This window comes from Hesperophylax consimilis, chromosome 22, assembly GCF_061612785.1.
Source record: "Hesperophylax consimilis isolate HC1 chromosome 22, BYU_Hcon_1.0, whole genome shotgun sequence".
Lineage (NCBI taxonomy): Eukaryota > Metazoa > Arthropoda > Insecta > Trichoptera > Limnephilidae > Hesperophylax > Hesperophylax consimilis.
The window spans coordinates 3,627,798-3,649,498 of record NC_142857.1 but is presented as its reverse complement, the minus strand read 5'-3'; the positions used below and the strand labels follow the sequence as shown (position 1 = coordinate 3,649,498).

Sequence of the window (21,701 nt, the reverse complement as noted above, 5' to 3'; positions counted from 1 at the left end):
TTACATTCCATGAAAACAATAAAATATATTTGGGTACTTCCACAATGATCAGTTTTTTTCTAATTTTGCTTTTTAATATCAATCAACGAATTCATGTTAACTGAGTAAAAGGTTTCGCATACATGGAATATATTGTTATTTATTCTATATTTTATTGTTTTTTTTCAAAGATTCTATTATTATTATCTTTGTTTTTTAGCCATTTAATACTGTGTTCTACTTGGGATCTAATTGTTTACCCATGATGTTATACCTGATGGAGAGTCGGATGACTAATATTTTATCATGATAAGTAACAAATTAATTAAACTAACTCACATCATAATTTATACAATTTAGTTGCTAAATACTTAGTGAAATTAATGGTAAATTATCAGCAATTACATTGATTGATTTTTAGGGATAAATTTCAAGCAGATGAAGTCAGTATAAATTTCGTATTTGATGGTGAAATTGCAAATTGTTTTTTTAACTGATCGTGCAGCACATTTGATAAATAGTTAAAACAACTGGAAAGGATACTTGGTAGGGATCGCATAAGGGAGATTATGTTTAGAGAAATTCACTTTATTGAGAAGTTTTCCAAGAATTTTGAAAGACTTTTCAAAATTATTTAAACGTTTTCAACCTTTAATTTATTTAATTAATCTTAATATGTAATGTGTTTTATTTTAGTCGCTTAATGATTATCAATAAACAAGAAAGCAATCACTTCACAAATTGCATCATGCGCTTATTATTTGTTTTGATTCATGTTTTAATGTTAGCCTCTTACCGATGATATAAAATGGCATTATAGCATGAGGTGAAACATATAAAAACACACAGAATCACTTTACATATCACAAAAATTAACCTTGAAAACGATTCTACTTAAACCATTCGTATTTATTAGAACTTCTGTGAAAAAACTTTAAAGTCGGAAAACAAAATGCATTATTCTTCTACCATGTAGTTCTAAATCTAATGTCTAAATTTACAAAGATAATAACTAAATAGGTATTATTGCACCATTTAAAAATTATAGAAAATTCAGGCAACCATCAATTCTCCCAACTCCTTAATATTAAAAAAAAATAATGGAGGTATTCAACTATAAATAATTTTCAATTATTGAAGACAATATTAGTGATTCCTAAACGAAAATTTGAAACAGAAAAATGAGAAAATGCCTTGCCCGGGCACCACTCTACCAACTGAGCTAATGGGACCGTATCTCGTTCGGTCATATTTAACTGTAACATACTTCGAATAAGTATTTGTTAATATATAAATGACAACAATTTGTAAATTGTAATTATTTGAAAATAGCGTCTATTTCTGAGGATTTTATAAACAAACCTGCAGTAATACAACACAAAATGTGTTTATTTTAATCACTATACATAAATTGCATAGCTTGCGCAGTACAAATGAAGCATTTTGAATAAATCAAAACAGCATGCTGTCCTTGTTCTATCGGTATTACAATGGAAGATGCTCTGAGGAACTAGCGTCATTGATCCCTTCGGCACCGGTGCGTAGTCGGGATACACGCCAAACGCGCGCCCAACATTTGTACACTGTTGACATTTGTCACATGAGAACGGGTCGCTTCTACGATTCGTTCTTAAGTTCAACAGCTCGGCTGTGGAACAAACTGCCGGCCTCTGTGTTTCCTCCCTCCTACAACATGGGAATCTTCAAGACCCATGTTCACTCCTTCCTCTCCACAAAAAGACCCTCCACACAGCATCCCCAAAGATGACATAGGCCCTGAGGGAAATTATTTTCTTCAGGGCCTCCTGTGTGGAGTTAATATAAAAAAAGCATATAAAAATATCAATAATCTTGACAGACCACTGCTTTTGTCTTGATTATCTCTATTACGTTTAACTAAAAAAATCCTGATGAAACTATATGTTTTTACCCCGATGAAGCTAGAGTCCCGCGAAACCGGTTGGTATATAAATTTAAGTAAACCAGTTGTTGTACATTAGTTCTTTAATTGAAGATATAATGCTGGTTCGGTCATTTTCGCAATTGCATTAGACTTATTAATAATAAGCAGTATTTTAGTATACTCGTACTAATGCTATATAAAAAATAAATCAATTTGGTACGGTTTTAAATTCGTGGATACTGTTCTAAAGCTGCAGTTTCACGTCAGTGGCCGAGGACTCTAATGCCGAGGAGCCTTCAAATTTCGCTTACTTTGTGTGTCTAACTAAAATAAGGAGTAGATAGGAGAGATGAGGTCACCTCTGTGAACTCTTCCCTTGTGGGGCCTTCACGGAACCAAAGGGGAATGGAGAGGATAGATGAGGCTCTTTTTCCTAGTGGGGCCTTCAGGGAACCAAGAGGGATTGGAGAAGAGAGATGAGACCTGGGAACACACATTGTGGATCCAGAAAACATATCAACATATCCAATGACAACCCTGGTGAACTTTATAAAAGGGACCGGGTGACTGTTAAAGGAATGAGGTAAAATGGGAGATAGCATAATGGGCTTATGGCCTGAGTGCTCACGGGAACTATATGTATATCATCTCCGCTCTGTAAATAAAAAAATAAAAAAAATTGTCTAACTTACCATTGGTCCTCAATCTTATTTTTAAAAAAAATCCCAGAAGAACCTTCTTGGATAGATATATATAGATACTCGAAAAACTGTCCTCATTACGTGCTTCCCACATTTTCTTTTTTAATGTAATATGAATCAAATTTAATATTTTTATTATTAAGTTCTGCAATTATTTTGGTTTTAATTATTGTGATAGCTGTTTCGGCTTTCAAGGCCATTTTCAAACTTTATTATATAGACGGATAGATATTTGTTTAAAATTGTTTTGCATCCAGAAATAAGATCCAATATCTTCAGGACACATCGTCATTCGACGAATAATTTTCATTAATTTATTTTTTAAATAACCAAAATATTATATTTAAACAAACTAATTTCGGTTGAAGGAACATGAGTTCGTAATTTCAAACAGTATTCCCGCGTAATGTGAAAAATTATTTACCTTTTATTTTCAAAATTAGAATTGTTAAGTAACTGAAAATCATACCATACAAATCATACAAGTGATAAAGTGGTATCAAAATTGTTTATTATATAATTTTTATTTTGTGTTTGACATTTGTCGAATTTTTTTTTTTAATGTGTGTTATTTCACGATAAAATCATTAAAAATAATGCACAGAATATTTGTGGCACGTTCCAGAGTCTAAGATGCTCTCATTACCGCAAGTCTATTGTCTGTTTACCACCATTCAGTACTGAAACAAAGTACCCCAAAGGGGTTGACATAGTTGTACTGGCTCCAGACGGTGGAGAGCAGTTGAAACTCTTTTGCGGTATTCACATAAAAAATATAAAAATTAAGGTTTTTTTCCTATTATTTCTGGCTTTCACCCTTCAAGGGTGTTCTTGGCCATCATTTAAAATTATGGAGAAATGAAAGGTGAATTTAAATATTCATTTTATTGAAATAAGCAAATTTCAAAACTATAATGAAAATTGGAATCGAGTTCAGACTTAGAAGAGATGAGATGTAGAATGGAGGGGAGGCAATTTTAGATAAGGCTAGATAGAAGAAAGGATATTGTTTAGAGAGGGACAACCAAAAAATATGTGATCTAAAGTTCCCACTTCTACACCACAGAATGTACAATCTGAGGAGTCAAGGACGTGAATTTTAAAAAGGTGGAAAGGAACGGAAAAATGTCCGATCTTCGAGACAGGCTTTTTACTTTACCTAATGAAATCAAATGAATTATTTAATGATACCCGAAGTAAGGTTACCGTCTGTATGGATTAACTAATATATTTGAAATACCCCTGTGACGTTATATAAGTTATCTAATTTAGCTTTTTCATTGTTTTTTCTGTCAACAGAGCATTTACGGTGCACCTATACAGGTGTAGAATAGGGCTTCCGTGGCATGCACTCAGACAGTCTTGGGGGTATTCAGCAGCAGCGTGAAAGAGGAACACCTCACTACACGAGTTTTTTTTTTTATTTTTTTTTATTTTTTTTTATTTTTTTTTTTTATTTAGGAGAAAAAACAGATACAGATATCAATTGACAAGAATATACAAAACATCAACTAGAGAATTTACCTGCATCCAAACTATTTCTCACGAATTAACTTAAACAGCAGTTAAAAACATTTACAAATATTTTAACTTATAAATAGGGGAATATATACATAAGAATATTATTTTACAAATAGAGATATGAAAGAAATGCGCAATATCCTTATAAGAATTTACAAATTATTTTGAAAAAATTTAGAGAGTAAAACAAAAAAAAAATAATATATATATATATATATATATATCCAGGTAATGTAGTTGCCCCTACATTACCTGGATTGAGAGTGTCGTGTGGCCGTAAGATGCCACAACTTTGGGACGCTAAACTCTTATTCTATCAGTCAGCCAATGTCCAAACAGAAATTAGTTTTGATGAAAGTAAATACAAAATTAATCTTACATTGTGTTTGTGTTATGTGAAATTTATTTTACACTCTGTTTTCTGGGGGAGTATGGAAAAAAACTGTAAGTTTGTAATTATTTTTAAGTGGTTAGTTTAGGATTATTTTTATTTATTTATTTAAGCGCCATAAAATGGCTTTTACAATAGAGTGATTACAGAACAAGTAATGTGTACACAAAAATAGTGTTGCAAGTGATACAGTTGTTAATAGAAGTGCAGTTAAACAATACATAATTAAAATAAATATCTCCTAGTATAGAAATAGTTGAATGAATACTAGGTTTGTATAAAACCTGACATAAATCGAGGTATGAGTTGTTTATGATAATGAATAGTAATAAATATAAAGTAAATTCTATTAAAGCCTAGAATGTTTTAATAACAGAGAATATTTTATTTGCACAGAATATTAATATGTATAAAAAAGTGACTTTTTCACATGTATAACTAGCAAAATATTATAATAGAGTAATTAGTAGTGAGTTTATTGTTGCCTTCAAAATTAATTCTACTTGGAATAGCTGGGCAAGTATCGCAATTTGGCTTTAGTAAAACAGGGCTGTCAACGATTTTACACTACTTTTGGATAAGAAATAATATATTGTTTTGTTTCCCGACTATGATGCTAATTCCTAACCAGTAGAACAAGTATGGCATTTCTACATGACGCTTGTAATCTAAAATGTAGTCTTCCAAAGGGCCACCCATTTCTGCACAGCATTGAGTCAGGATTTTCAAATTATTTTGGGGCACCAGATCATAGGTGAATACTAATGCAAGTGACTTGCGATTGTTTCAGGGTCAGCAGTTGTTCACTACATATTACAGTTGTGTATTATCGTGTTTTTCATATATAGGTATATAAGCGTGATTCGTTTTTTAGATATTTTTTGATTGGCGTGTCATTGTAAAAAGTTTATAAATTGTATGTAAAAGTCACCCCTCTCCGAAAGGTGAGTTTGACCACTATTTTTTTTTGATCCCCCAAAAAATTGTGTGCATCTATATCTCGATGGTTTGAACATGTGCAATAAAATCTTCATAAACAAATGAATTTAGAAAAAAAAAGTTATTTAGTTTCAAAGTGTTAAATTCGGATATGCAGTCGATCGAATTCGAACGAAATCGAATCGATTTTTATTTATATTACACGCCCATAGTGGCTTTTACAAACATGTGATATAATTATAATAATTTAACACTAATAAAAGCTAAAATTAATATTTATTTATGAGGTATGTTATTATAGCCTTCTTGTAACTACATTCCGTGCAATTGAACACATCAACTACATCTGAGAAAATATTGCCAACTGCATTTAATCTAGGTACAAGCGAGTATCTAAATGACTCAGTCCTGATTATTTTGTTGCAATTAAAAAGAATTTTAGATTGACTAGCTCTTGTAGGTATATGAAAGGTTATAAGACTCAATAAATCAGGGCTGTCTATAATACCATTAACAATTTTATAAATAAAAATCAAGTCGGAAACAAGTCTTCTATCTGAGAGCTTTAATAAGTTTAGTTCTTTCATCAAGTGACTGTAGTTTATTGTTTCAATTGGTAGACCGAGTTTATAGTTAATGAATCTTAGGAATTTTTGCTGAATTTTTACAATGGAGTCAGAGTGGATTTTGAAGTGAGGGGAACAGATATAAAGAATTATATTCGACTTGACTACGAACAAAACAAGAATACAAGATTTTTAATTTAGAAATTTTACGAAAGTCTCTGCCATTTTATATGTGAAAGTAATTTATATGTGAAATTTATATGTTTAAGTAGGTAATTGAATTTATATGTGAAAGGAAGTTAAATTTTGAATCGAAAATAACGCCAAGATCTTTAATTTCACTGACAGAGGTGAGAGGAACGTTATTTAGTTTATATTGGTAGTTAAAGGGTTAAGTGATTCTGGAAAATCTTATAATGTGGCATTTATTAATGTTAAGATGAAGTTTATTAAGTTGGCACCAATATTGTTATTTGTTTAAGTTAATTTGAATGTTGGTACAGTCAGATAGTGTTTTTATAATTTTAAATAGTTTTAAGTCAGCGGCAAAAAGCAACACTTCAACATTGTTATCAAAAACAGTGACAATATCGTTTATAAAAAGTAAGAAAAGTATTGGGCTTAAATGCGACCCTTGTGGTACACCGCTAGTAGCCATGAATTTATGTGAAAAGTTAGATTTGTTTTTTACTTGTAGAATTTTATTAGTTAAATAGCTCTTTAACCATTCCAATAGTTTATCCTCTATTCCAATTTCGCTAAGTTTATTGAGGAGAATTTTGTGGTTAACTTTGTCAAAGGCTTTTACGAAGTCTGTATTATATTGAGTCGACTTGGGTTTTATTTTCAAGCGAATTAGCTATAAATTGTTCATACAAAGAGAGATTTGATAGAGTGGATCTGCCCAGCTTAAAGCCATTTTGATTTGGTACAATGATTTTATTGATATGTTTTTCAAGTAATTAAAAAGATAACATGCAAATGGTTCGATAATTTGTGACTTCATGAATATCTCCCTTTTGAATACAGGTGTTAGATAAAATTCTTTCCATAGATCAGGGAAGCAGCCTGAGTTTAGTGATTGGTTAAATAGTTGACATAGTGGCTTGGCAAGTATTGATACACAATTTATTAGAAAAGCTGGATTGATTTTGTCAGGACCCGCTTTTTTCATTATATCGAGTGATTTTATTTTGTGTATAACATCAGGAACATTTATATGTAAAGCTGGAATGTGGATCGATTCATTTGGATAAAAGGGTAGAATTTGATCGATTGGGATGTCTATATCGTATAAATTTGTGAAGAAATCGGCAAAGAAATTAACAATGTCATTAGTATCACTACTACCTTTCCCCTCGAAATACATGTAAGTGGGTAGGCTGGGTTTATTTTTTCTTAGTGAGTTAATGTGTCTAAAAAATTTTTGGTATCTGATGGAGACTTTTCTGTATAATTTATTTGTTTATTTATTTCACGCCTATCAAGGCTTTTACATACATATATTTATAAAAAGTATTTACGAAATTATAAATGAAAATAGTGCAGGAAACGACTATTAAAATAATTGCAGAAAAATAAATATAAAGTCAAAGTATCACTCAACTTGATCTACACACCATGCAGGCACAAAACATAAAACATAAAAAATTTAAAATATTTTTTTCTGTTTCAGTTGACAAAATTATTATATGTTAGTCAAATCAAATTAAATACCTTTATTAAAATATTCCACTACTTGATGAAAAAAACTTCAATAGGGTATGCTTATATATTGAAATTGATGTACTAAATATATCAACAACATCGTAGTATTTGTTTCCTAGCTGTTGAATCCGTCGCATAGGAGTGTGATATTGGGACGTTGATATAGAATTGCTACAATAATATGGTAGGTACTGTCTTGTAACCGACCTGCTTGGAGTATGAAAAAAGAGATTACATACAGGGGTATCAAACATTGAATTAATGATTTTATACAAACAGGTAAAATCGGAAATAATTCTACGATCAGATAATTTTATTAAATTTAATGAACAAAGTAAGTTATCGTAATTTAGGTTTTAATGTATGTGTGTTTGATATAATTTATTGGCGAGTAATTTGCAGTCGGTTCTGTATTTATGAAATATTTTGTAGTCCGAGATAGATTTGCTCTCTTTGATTTTTTTTTGTTTTTTATTAAGTGTTTTAAGTCGTTATTAAACCATTTAGGAAATTTTGATGTCTTGATTTGAGTTGAGGGTACATATTTGTTGATAGCCGTGTTGATGATGGAGTAAAAAGATTCTAGATTATGATTGACATTTGTGTTATTGTCTAAAAAAGACCAGTCTGCACTTTCTAAGTGTTTTATTATCAGTGGATAATCAGCTTTTGCAAAGTGATATGAGTAATTAAGAACTTAATACTTAAGTGTTACAATAAGTATTAAGAAAATTATTCATGAAGGTGATGTTTAAAGGAGGATGGTGGGAATATATTGGGAGAAGGGGTTCTTATGATTTAATTAATTTTACTGAAGGATCGCTACTAAATGCGAGGTTAAGCAGGTGATGATTTGAATTAAATACGTTATTTATTTGTTTAAAACCGAAGAAATTTGACATATTTATAATTTCACGAGCATTAGCTGACATATTTAAAGGGGCTGTTTGGTTATTACATGGGGTAGTCTACATTTGGAAGATTGTAGTCACCGATTAGCAGCATTCTAGTTTCCGGATATTTGAGTTTAAGGGCCTCTACATCTTCAATGTGGTTTTCGTAAATTTGGGTAATTGATCCGGGTGGAATATAAACACATCCAAGAATAATTTTTCCTAAGTTTGTCTTGAGTAGTACGTAAAGTTGTTCTACCTTTTTGTGTTTGCATTTTAATCTGGATGAAATTATAGTTTTTTCGACAGATATTATTATACCCCCTCCTCTTGATTTGGTACTGGTGGAGGTACTTCTATCGAAGCGGTATGTGTTGTGAGAAGTAAAGCCTAATTCCTCTGTGTTGATAGATGGATCCAACCAAGTTTCAGTCAGGAAGTATATGTGGAAGGGATGGAATGTAATCGATGATCTTAATTCAGTAAGTTTGGTGCGGAATCCCCTAATATTCTGGGAATACCCCATAATAGGTTTTAGTTAAATAGGTAATTTTTTGCTTAAATAGGTAAAATAAATTGTCGTCTGTTAATCAATCATTGTTATTTGGATTTCCGCTGGATATCCAAGATAAAACATGTTATTTTAAACTTCAATACAATACAAAATTAATAAAAAAGATAATTTTTTTATATTTTATTTTATATATCTGTTTCGAAACATAAAAGGGAATCAGAGTTTTAACAATAGAATACATAAATTTCGTTAAATAAACATAAGATATTTGCGGAAAATGTCGGTAAAATAATATTTATTACGGAAGATGTAAGTAGTTACCAGGTACCATAGGCACCAGTGTTGATCTTAGCAGCCAAGTGATTGGCTTTGGCAATGGCTACGGCAGGGGTATCAACAACACGTCCATCAATTCCAATGGGAGCACCTCCAACACCCCATGAATTCAAAGGAGAAGCCCATCCAAGTCCGGAATTTTCCCACGAACCACCGTTGATCAAAGAGTTTTCAACTCCTGTGTTAATCTTGGCAGCCAAGTGATTGGCCTTAGCAATGGCTACGGCAGGGGTATCAACAACACGTCCATCAATTCCAATGGGAGCACCTCCAACACCCCATGAATTCAAAGGAGAAGCCCATCCAAGTCCAGAATTAGCCCACGAACCACCATTGATCAAAGAGTTTTCAACTCCTGTGTTAATTTTGGCAGCCAAGTGATTGGCCTTAGCAATGGCTACAGCAGGAGTATCAACAACGCGTCCATCTATTCCAATTGGGGCGCCTCCAAGATTCCAGGAACTGAGAGGAGAAGACAATCCGAGTCCAGCATTGACCAGACCGGCTCCAGCCCAGGATCCAGCATTGACAGTGGCGGCCAAGTGGTTAGCCTTGGCGATGGATACAGCAGGGGTGTCTACGACATTACCGTCAAGTCCCAGGGGAGCTCCTCCATTAGCCCAGGAGCCCAGTGGAGAGCCCCAAGCCAGACCTTGGAGGTTCCATGTGTTTCCTGACACCAGAGCGCCCATGCACAAGAAGGTTGCGATAAACTGAAAAAATAATTTTATTTAAATTATGAAGTTTTTAAATGGTACGTATCATCCATGACATGTACAGGAAAATTGATGAGGTAGATAAGTAATAAAATGAATTTTGAGTATAGGAAGTATAAAAATAACCAACAGTTACAAATATTGACGTAGCAAAGACATTGAAAATGATTATTAAACAGAGCAAGGACGAATCGATTTACTATCTCTTATAACTTTTTTTATTTCAAAGAGAAATATAAATATTGTACACAATAAAGCTTGTAAACTTACAATTGAGTTCATTTTGAAGGTAGTGTGTTTGCCTTTTCAGAAGAAAACTGCTTATGTCTAGTTGAAGTTTCTTCCGAGCTTTATATTCAGTCAGACTCACTGCTGAAATGGAAGAAGAGAAGGGGAAAAAATAAGGAAGACAAAATCTAGTCCAACGCAAAAAAAGCTCTGTGTTGGAGACCTCGTTGGAGAGGTTTTTGTTATTATTATTATACAATGCACTTAAGGCAAACAAAAACATTGTTTCATTTATTCAAATAAAACCAGCAGATTCAATTTGCCTTTGTTTTTTTAAATCAAAACTTTGTTTTAAATTTATTTTAAAATATGGAATATGACAAATAATACCCGAACTCCACCAAACTCAACAAGTTTTGATATATTTTTAAGGCTTGGTCTTGAACGACCGTATTTTAAACAGTAAGACCGTATTTTTTTGTAAACTGGCCCGTGCAAAATGTATTACCGTGTGTAATAATAGTTATGTAATAATTTGTGATTTTTGTATAGGTCATAAGCCAGAGCAGCGGAACGCAGTGGCCTCGTGTTTGAATCTTGACAAATATAAAATACATTGCCATTAATTAGTGTAGCGTTAAACAAAATTTCTTAATTGGATAGGTACATAATATTATTATATATTGAAATTTTTGTATTTGAAATATGTACTTTATACTTTAATTCATATAAACATAGTGAAAATTATCATTGAAGAAGAAGATAATACTAATAAATCTAAACAAAACATAAAACAGTACAAGATACAGACAAATAAAAAGATAACGGCCAGGCGTACCTGGACAGGCGTCTTAACCAACTTGACCACTTGGACCTATTTATTAAACTTCATATTGATGGTTGAAAATAAAAAGTTGTTCGATATTGTTTAAATTAAATCATTTCTAATAAATCCCTTTTCAATATATTTCTTTTTTTTTTTCAATCTCTTTTTAATATATTTTCATCTCCATCACTTACAGCATTATACTCCAACTGGGGGTGCCAAGCTATAATTCAACTGGTCGTTTTTATTATAATAAATTATTATACATTATTATATATTATACATTATTCATTTATTTCATAATTGAACTCCCTATTTAAATTTACTTCTATATGTTTATTTTAATTATAATCACATCACATCACATCACATCACATCACATCACATCACATCACATCACATCACATCACATCACATCACATCACATCACATCACATCACATCACATCACATCACATCACATCACATCACATCACATCACATCACATCACATCACATCACATCACATCACATCACATCACATCACATCACATCACATCACATCACATCACATCACATCACATCACATCACATCACATCACATCACATCACATCACATCACATCACATCACATCACATCACATCACATCACATCACATCACATCACATCACATCACATCACATCACATCACATCACATCACATCACATCACATCACATCACATCACATCACATCACATCACATCACATCACATCACATCACATCACATCACATCACATCACATCACATCACATCACATCACATCACATCACATCACATCACATCACATCACATCACATCACATCACATCACATCACATCACATCACATCACATCACATCACATCACATCACATCACATCACATCACATCACATCACATCACATCACATCACATCACATCACATCACATCACATCACATCACATCACATCACATCACATCACATCACCTCACATCACATCACATCACATCGCATCGCTTCACGTCACATTACATTAATTTGCATTGCATTACATAAGATTGAATTACATCACATTAAATTGCATTGCATTATATAACATTGAATTACATTACATGACATTAAATTACATAATATTAAAATGCATTACATTGCATTAAATTGCATTACATTGCATTGCATTACATTACATGACAATGCATTACATAACAAATATGCATTTTATTTAAATGTATACAGGTGTTTAGTTATTAAAATGTGTACAGATGTCTTCCAAGCTAGGCAGATTGCCCGTTCCAAGGAACCAAATGGTTGTGAAAATGCTAATGAACTGTTTATGTAAACTCAAAAATAAAGTTTTAATTAAGACTATCTACTAAGTGTTTACTAAGTGCAGCATTAATTTTACGTAACAATATGAAAGAGTTTTTTGGACGCCCCTCTACCCAACCCTATCAACCATAGTTATGAATGGACCGATATGAGATATTTTGCAAGGTTAAATATTTTATTCTGTAGGAATTTTAATATATAATTTCGTACCTAGATATGTGTGCGACTTTTGATGGTTTGTCGTGTTGCTTCTCGAGACCATGAGGTCCTTTCTGGTGTGACTTCTTGTAATATATTTATGGTTAACGGTTATTAAGATTATCGAGGTTTGTGTACGTAAATAATAACCCCTTTTATGTAATTTCGGCAAACACACAGGAATCTATAGAATTTATGCAAAGTTGTTCTAATTATTGATTTGTAGGCGAATCTAAAATAGTTCTTCCCGAGGCCTATAATAACATTTTTACAAAATTTTAAGTTAAATTGACTTTACAAATTCACCATAGTGAAAACGGTGAAAATTGCTAGGATAAGCGTTCATCCACCAGTGAATCACGGGTGGTTAATGAAAATGATAACTTATATTGTAAATATAAATTTATTTCAATCATATATGTTTCACGTTTTTCACAAAAGATTCATTGCAAAAATTAAGAAATAATTTATTTATTTTTCTAAATCTATAAGTGCTCTTCTAATTTTTTTCTAAGAGTTTTGAATCCTGATATTGATCTTAATGGAATAATTATATTATCTGTTGTTTATGTTTGTTATAAAGGTGTAAGCAATCATTTCGTAAATTGCATCATGCAATAATTTATTGTTTTGGTTGACAAATTAGTCGTCTGTTTATGGTATTACGGATTTCGATAATTTATTATTTTGGTACATATATTTCCTGCTATTGAAATTCGTAATTTATTACTAGATACAATTCAACGGCATTTAAACTTAACCCCTCGAGTCGTTTTGGGAGATATTACTCACACTCTTACACGAAATCATAAAAGTCATGCTATTTGGTTTTGCATTACTTTATTTTTTATTCCCATCCGGACTTTTACACGAATTTTAACACAAATTTACTTACGTATGCCCGGATTTGAACCCGCGATCTTCCGCTTGCTAGTCGAAGCCATACCCCTCGATAACGGAGGCCATCAATATCTAATACTTATTCACATAAAAAATATGATAGTAAAGGTTGAGGAAACAAAAAATAAACAGCTAACATAAAAACTTTTTTATCGTTTATTAATGGTAATACTAGAAGGAGATTTATAAAGAAATTGGTGACGAAAGTAGTGTTGGTATTAACAAAAAAAGTAAACTAAAAAAAAAATTATAATGATCAGTTCTTTCAAGAAAGTGTGTTGGTGGAGTTACCACGCTCCATGGGCACCAGCATTGATCAAAGAAGACTCGATAACGGTGTTGATCTTAGTGGCTGCGTGCTCTGCCTTGGCGATGGCCACTAAAGGGGTGTCCACAACACGTCCATCAATTCCAATGGGAGCGCCTCCATGGGCTCAAGAGTTGAAAAGAGAGGCCCAGCCGAGTCCAGCGTTGTTCCATGCTGCACCACCCAGCTGGTTGGCCCATCCCAGTCCAGAGTTGGCGGCAAGAGGTCCTCCCAGCTCCCACCTGCCTAGGGGGGCTCCCAGGATACCGGCATTGGCGGCCCATATTCCTGGACCTCCCAAGGCCTGACCAGCCCAGTCCTGGCTCTCCAGCAGACCTTTTCCCCTCCACTGTCCGTTGTTCACCAGCAGGGGGTTTGCGGACACCAGGGCGCCCATGCACAGGAAGGTAGCGACGAACTGAAAGCAATAAAGAAAATAAGGTGAAACTATGAATACGATTAATATTAGCAATATATAGATAGTCATAATGTAACGTTACTCACGATTGAATTGATTTTGCTTGTGATTCGTTAGCCTTTTCAGAGAAGAAAACTGCTTTTGTTTGGTCAGTGCAAGTTCCTAGCTTTATATGATATTTTGAATAGTATAAAATGAAATGGGGAAAGGAAATATATCAAGATCTTAACTTCGTGGACTACCCATTGAAGAGCAAGGTTTTTATTTGTTTTGGATAAATGTGATTAAATGCATTTATTTCCCTGTATATTCTACTCATATCTTTGTTACATTCGAAGATAAAAACAAAACACATTTGGCTACTTCCACAATTACCAGTTTTTTTGTAATTTTTCTTTTTAATATCAATCAACGAATTAATGTTAACTGACTGAAAGGTTTTGCATATATGGAATATTTGTTATGTACTCTGTATTTTATTGTTTTTATTTCAAGGATTCGATTATTATTATCTTTGTTTTTTTATCCATGGATTAAAAAACACAATTATAATTATACTGTGTTTTACTTGGGATATAATTGTTTACCCATGATGTTATACCTGAAGGAGAGTCGAATCACTAATAAATTATCATATTAAGTAAAAAAAATCAGACAAGAGATAAAGTGGGAACCCAATTTATTTAATCAATAATAATTATTTTGTGTTTGACAGTTGTCGCAATTTATCAAGCTTACTAATATTCGATAAGAAAATTTCTAAATTTGAATGGTAAATACCATTAATAAATATTAACAAATCGAAATAATAATTAATATTAATTTTTCACTTGTAGCAAACACTTTGTGGGTATACATAATTATAATAATTAAAATAAAATAACTTTGTTTAAATACCACTTTATTGGTAATAAAGTGGTATTTAAACAAAGTTATTTTATTTTAATTATTATAATAATTAATACTTCGACGATGTTTTTACCTCAAAGCATTTGTTTTTATAATACTTTCATATTTACCATTTCACCAACTATAATATCTGATATCTCATGATTTTTTTGGTCTACAGAGGTGTCAGTCTTTCAAGGGGAAAGGCTATCGATTGGCAACCCAAAGGTCACGGATTCAAATCCCAATCAGGTAAAGTTTATTTTATTAATGTGTTATTTCACGATTAAATCATTAAAAATAAAACCATTAAATATTGAAAAGTTGTTTTAAATGGCTTTAGCCTGGTTTGATAAACAGATCAGAAAAGTCAAGTAATTCCTAACTTTACTATTCCCCACCTCCTCCCCCTCCCAACACCTTCAGCCTCACAACGTACCCCTTTGGGGACGCCATAGTCGCACTGGCTCCAGACGGTTGAGAGCAGTTGGAACTTTTGTGCGATATTCACATAAGAATATGATAATAAAGGTTGAAGAACAAAGAATAAACAGCTAATATAAAAACATTTTTATCATTTATTAATGGTAAAATTGCAAGGAGATTTATAAACAAATTGGTAACCAAAGTAGTGTTCTTTGAAAAATTACTAATTAAAAAAAAATATTATGATATCAGTTCTTTGAAGACAGGGTTTTAATGAAGTTACCACGCTCCATGGGCACCAGCGTTGATCCAAGAAGACTCGACAGCGGTGTTGATCTTAGCGGCTGCGTGCTCTGCCTTAGCGATGGCCACTGCAGGGGTATCCATAACACGTCCATCAATTCCAATAGGAGCGCCTCCATGGGCCCAGGAGTTGAGAGGAGAGGCCCAGCCGAGTCCAGCGTTGTTCCATGCGACACCACCCAGCTGGTTGGCCCATCCCAGTCCAGAGTTGGCGGCAAGGCGTGCTCCCAGCCCCCATGTACCCAGAGGGGCTCCCAGGACACCGGCACCGGCAGCCCACACTCCCGGGCCTCCCCAGGCCTTACCAGCCCAGTCCTGGCTCTCCAGCAGACCTTCTCCTCTCCACTGGCCGTTGTTCAACAGCAGGGGGTTCCCGGACACCAGGGCGCCCATGCACAGGAAGGTAGCGATGAACTGAAAGCAATAAAGAAAAAATAAATTGATTTCTTACACAGTAATTGTGAAAATACGAATAATATTGTCATATTATCAAAATATGGTTTAACATAATGTAATGTTACTCACAATTGGATTCATTTTGTTTGTGATACGTTAGCCTTTTCAGAGAAGAAAAATGCTTGTGTTTGGTCAGTGCAAGTTCCAAGCTTTATATCGTTATTCTAGTAGTGGAGTGGGGAAAGGAAATGTACTATACAAAAAACTCACTATAATAAATCACAGGTTTATAACTTCGTGGACTAACCATTGAAGAGCAAGGTTGTTATTTGTTTTGGATCAATGTTGATACACAAAAAAAAGTTTTTTTCTCATTAAGTGCATTTACATTCTACTCAATTTTTTCTTTCAATCGACCAGAACAAGAGAAAACATATGGTTACTTCTACAGTGACCAGATGTTTTTAAAATTTCGTTTTTTGAATAATACCAAGCAACAAATTTATTTAAACTGACTGAAAGGTTTTGCATACATGGAAAATGTTTTTTTTTTTTTCAAGAATTCAATTATTATTATTATTGTTTTTTCGCCAGAGATTAAAAAACATCATTAATACCATGTTCTGCTTCGAATTGGTTATCCATGTTATACAAGAAAGATAGTGAGTTGAACTCAATGACAAAAAAAATATATTTTAAATTTGGGAGGCGGGTATGGGTACCGCCGCCCCATGAATCATTCCTTGGATAACCATCACCTCTGCCATTGGCCACCCTAAGCGGTTCGCTATGTTTGACTTGGTTGGTGGTGTGGCGAACCAGACTGGGTGAGGACAGTTAAGGTGACCGGACTTTCTCGACCCATCGCCTTGGACCGATGGATTCATACCTCCGTTACTCCTGGAAACACTGACCTGCTGAATCTTACCCAGCCCTAATCGCTTTCTACTTACAAGAACCTTCTCTCCTTTATACCCTTAAAATGACCCTCCACATATATATATATACGCCTTGAGGGAAATTATCTTCCACAAAGCCTCTGAACCCTGAAAAAAAAACTTGAAAAAAGTTTAGTTGCAAGCGAAGTCAATTAAGGTGCCCATCGGTATCTTAAGGGTGATATGATAGAGAATATATATTTTTATTAATCATGCATCACCCATTGAGATACTCTCTATATTGCGTAAAAAATGTGATATTCACTTCATTGGATAGCGAATGTTCGTAGAAAGATTTTTCTTTGGTGTTTACCAACAATTTGTTTCTATTCTACAAGCTTAAAAAAATATTTCGTTGTATTTTAATAGCCCAATGTTTGTCAACACACAAGAATGCAATCACTTCACAAATTGCATCATGCAATTATTATTGGTTGTGATTCAGGGTAAAAGACTCTTGGTTAAAAACTAACTATACATGTATGTCATTAAACCTATTTATTACTGCCAACCGCGATACAATTTAATTAATTTAATATGACAGAAGGACAAGCCACCTTTTGCCTAAATTTGACATTTCTGTATTATGCTATATAAAATATTTGTAAGTAATTTTTTCAGAGATCTGAAATGAATTATGGTCATTATTACCTTTCATCGTAATTTTTGATCAAGCAAAATACAGAATTGTTATCAGTAACTGTTGCGAGGCTATAATAGAAAATAACACGGAACAACATCGATGCTTTCAAATTTTAAACATTATTTGTTCAGCTGTTTTAGCAACAATTTGCCTTCAACGATGTCTAAGGCTGAATAAATGGCCTCCACTCAATCATTCATTATTTGCGAGAAGTATTTAAAAAAAATATATGTTACGGACTTTGCAATCTTAAAATTGCATAGCAAGGAATTTTAAAAATACACAGAAACATAAGCACATGAAAATATTTTTAATTTTTATTGTACTTATTACTTTTATTGTATTTAACGGAATGACACTATTAATTTTTTATCCTGATTACCCTGGTGAAGCTTGGGTCAAGCAAAACCGGTTGGCGAATAATTTTAAATAAGCTGATGATTAAAAACAAAGTTCAATTGTGAAAACGCAATTAATAAAACACAAGAAAAAAAAATTCTTTTGTTCCAATTTGGAAGGCGGGTTTGGGTAACGCCGCCCTGTCAAACATTTATTGGATAACCAACACCTCTGTCATATGTCACCCCAAGTTGTTCACTACGTTTGGTGATGTTGCATGAGTGCCCACCAGCTTCACGGCGTGCCGAGTCGGTAGAAGGAGAGGAGAGGGCGACTCGGGAGAGAGATGTGTAAATACGTTCGTATTTACACATCTCCCAATAAAACCATTTTTGAACGCTTACTACGGGGCCTTAAGGCTTTTGGTAGTGTGGGTGCTGGGTATGCTGAGGTGGTAGGTAGATAAATAAATGTTTTTAATGAAATCGATTGAGTATTTATTCATTGTTACACAAATTACTTAAGTTACATAAATAGCAGATACTCGTAGTATTGCTCGGAGAGAAAAGGAGTCGCGCCGCGGCCGTACTGTCTACGATCTGTCTTGTAGATGAAGCGTTTATATGGGTCCTCACGTGGATCGTCTTGTCTTGGAGAATGTTCCCAAAACGTCTCCAGGCTCTCGAAGGATTCCGGTCGGCGTAATCCGATGCTATCGTTTCTTCTCGTATGTAGTCGGCTGATGATTCACCGCGCAGTTGCAGGGTTGCAAAGCTGCCAGCCTTCAGCATGACTGCCGTAGTAGGTTATTATTAAAAAAATCACTTTAAAAACCACGCTGTTTTTTGCGCACGTAAATAAAACTTTTGTAAGCTTGAAATATCAGAAACTTCTCGTAAGATGATTGTTTTTGACTTCTTTATGTTGTGCAACTTTTAAAAACATTAATCCCTGATCCCATTTTTCTTACTTTCCAAGAAGTAAATACGTTTTAAATTGCACTGCACCAATACATAAGATCCAATATGACTCGGACAGACAATCACCGTCGTCTGATGAAAATTTATAAATAGATAGCATATAATGTCACAATTAATAGATGTATGTGCGTGGGTTTATTTTTTAAATAATTCTACTGTTTTATCACAGACGAGATTGAAGATTTTTTGCACAATTCACCTTGAAATAAAGTTTACTGTTAACGTGAGGTTTGGCACAATTACACTCAACCCCTTTTTGCACCTTGTAAAGCAGAATGTGTTCAACTCTGGGTAATTGAGCAAGTATGTAATGGCTATAAAGGTTTATGGAACAAAGAATAAACAGCCAACATAAACACTGTTTTCGTTTATTGTTGAAAAAAGTGCCAAGAGATTTATAAACCAATTAATAAACAAATAATGAGATAATTAGACAAACGGTAATTTAAAAACAAACAATATAATTTTCTTTCTTTGAAGAAAGAGTTTCTTTTAAGTTACCACGCTCCATGGGCACCTGAATTGATCCAAGAAGACTCGACAACAGTGTTGATCTTAGCGGCTGCGTGTTCTGCTTTAGCGATGGCCACTGCAGGGGTGTCCACAACACGTCCATCAATTCCAATGGGAGCGCCTCCATGGGCCCAGGAGTTGAGGGGAGAGGCCCAGCCGAGTCCAGCGTTGTTCCATGCGACACCACCCAGTTGGTTGGCCCATCCTAGTCCAGAGTTGGCGGCAAGACGTGCTCCCAGCCCCCATGTTCCCAGAGGTGCTCCCAGGACACCGGCACCGGCAGCCCACACTCCTGGGCCTCCCCAGGCCTTACCAGCCCAGTCCTGGCTCTCCAGCAGACCTTCTCCCTTCCACTGGCCGTTGTTCAACAGCAGGGGGTTTCCGGACACCAGGGCGCCCATACACAGGAAGGTAGCGATGAACTGAAAGCAATAAAGACAAAATTATATTAATTTCTTACTTGGTGACTGTGAAACTGTGAATATTTTTTTCAATTTTTTTTTTTTTTTTGTTTATTTATTTGGGAAAATCAACAGATTATTTACATATATAAGAATAAACTAAATAATAAAGATAAAATCCAATAACAGATTTTCACTTAAAATTATAATAATAATAAAGAATATTAAAACAAAAAACTAAGGGTTCTGTACCCGTGGCCTGAGAGATTTACAAAAAATACAATATTGTAAATAATAAATAAAAAATAAAAACAGATCTAGGAACACAAATAAATTAAAATTTAAGGTTAACTGATATACTAATAACCAGCTAAATTTCAAAAATTTAAATTTAACTGATATACTAATAACCAGCTAAAATTCAAAACATAATGTATTGTAAAATTTCAACACAGCAGCAATCAATAAAAGCACTACACAATTGCAATAATAACAATATAATAAATGTATACCTACAACTAAATTGAACACATGAGTATAAATTGGAAGGTAAGTAACTGGAAAGGATTCAAAGCAACAACATGATAACTTCCAGTAGAATATTTAAAATTATTTAATGTTAGTTATTACATATCTTTTAAAGGTTCCTAAATTACTTGTGAATATGTCCATATCATTAAAAATTCTTATTAAATATACTACAGGCTCTGAATATAAACGCATTTTGTCTGATATTAGTAGAACATTTATGGAGATGAAAAAATGATCGTCATGTTATCAAAATACTGTTTATCATAATGTATGTAATATTACTCACGATTGGATTCATTTTGCTTGTGATACGTTAGCCTTTTCAGAGAAGAAAACTGCTTGTGTTTGGTCAGTGCAAGTTCCAAGCTTTATATCATTAATCAAGTAGTGGAGTGGGGTAAGGAAATGTACGCTATAAAAAACTCACTTTAGTAAATAACAAATTTATAGCTTTGTGGACTACCACTGAAGAGCAAGGTTGTAACTTGTTTTGGATCAATGTTGTACACACAAAAGAAAAGTTTGTTTTGATTGAGTGCATTTACCATATTTTGCTTTCATTGAAATAGAATAATACTATTTTGAAATGCACATATGCTACTTCTACAATGAGCAGCTTTTTGGGAATTTTGCTCTTTATAGCAAACAAGAAACTTAAACTGACTGAAAGTTTTTACTCACAGAGAATAAGTTAATTTTATTTACTTTGTATTTTTTTTCAAGGACTCAATTATTATTAAACATCGTTATTTAGTAGGGTATTAAAAAACTTTAAAAATACTGTATTCTGCTTTGAATTGGATTGTTTACCCGTGATCCATATCTATACCAGAAACAGAGTTAGAAACTATTAAATAATAAAAAAAACCGAAACTGTGAATTATGAACAATTCAAAAAGTCCCTAAAATTGGATACTGATATATTGTACCCCTAATTTTCTTACACTTACTCAATTTGTAAAAAAAATATTTATTTAATTGTCTTTAAAAAAC

The 21,701-nt window shown here is 33.4% G+C and overlaps 4 protein-coding genes across 4 annotated transcripts in view; 1 reads left to right on the top strand and 3 right to left on the bottom strand.

Moving 5' to 3' along the window:
* The window catches only part of LOC149412683 (uncharacterized), a 356,728-nt gene that overhangs the window by 199,150 nt on the left and 135,877 nt on the right, over positions 1–21,701 (top strand). The window lies entirely within an intron of this gene.
* LOC149412698 (uncharacterized) lies at positions 9,280–10,532 on the bottom strand. The gene is made up of 2 exons (XM_089644892.1): positions 10,437–10,532; positions 9,280–10,163 (listed from the first exon to the last, which is right to left on the bottom strand). The coding sequence occupies exons 1-2, from the start codon at positions 10,446–10,448 to the stop codon at positions 9,432–9,434; spliced, it is 744 nt and encodes a 247-aa protein (XP_089501018.1). The 5' UTR covers positions 10,449–10,532; the 3' UTR covers positions 9,280–9,431.
* LOC149412697 (uncharacterized) lies at positions 15,799–16,537 on the bottom strand. The gene is made up of 2 exons (XM_089645286.1): positions 16,493–16,537; positions 15,799–16,381 (listed from the first exon to the last, which is right to left on the bottom strand). Exons 1-2 carry the CDS (start codon positions 16,502–16,504, stop codon positions 15,944–15,946), a joined length of 450 nt encoding a protein of 149 aa, XP_089501412.1. The 5' UTR covers positions 16,505–16,537; the 3' UTR covers positions 15,799–15,943.
* Positions 19,761–21,053, bottom strand: LOC149412696 (uncharacterized). The gene is made up of 2 exons (XM_089645360.1): positions 20,995–21,053; positions 19,761–20,198 (listed from the first exon to the last, which is right to left on the bottom strand). The coding sequence occupies exons 1-2, from the start codon at positions 21,004–21,006 to the stop codon at positions 19,761–19,763; spliced, it is 450 nt and encodes a 149-aa protein (XP_089501486.1). The 5' UTR covers positions 21,007–21,053.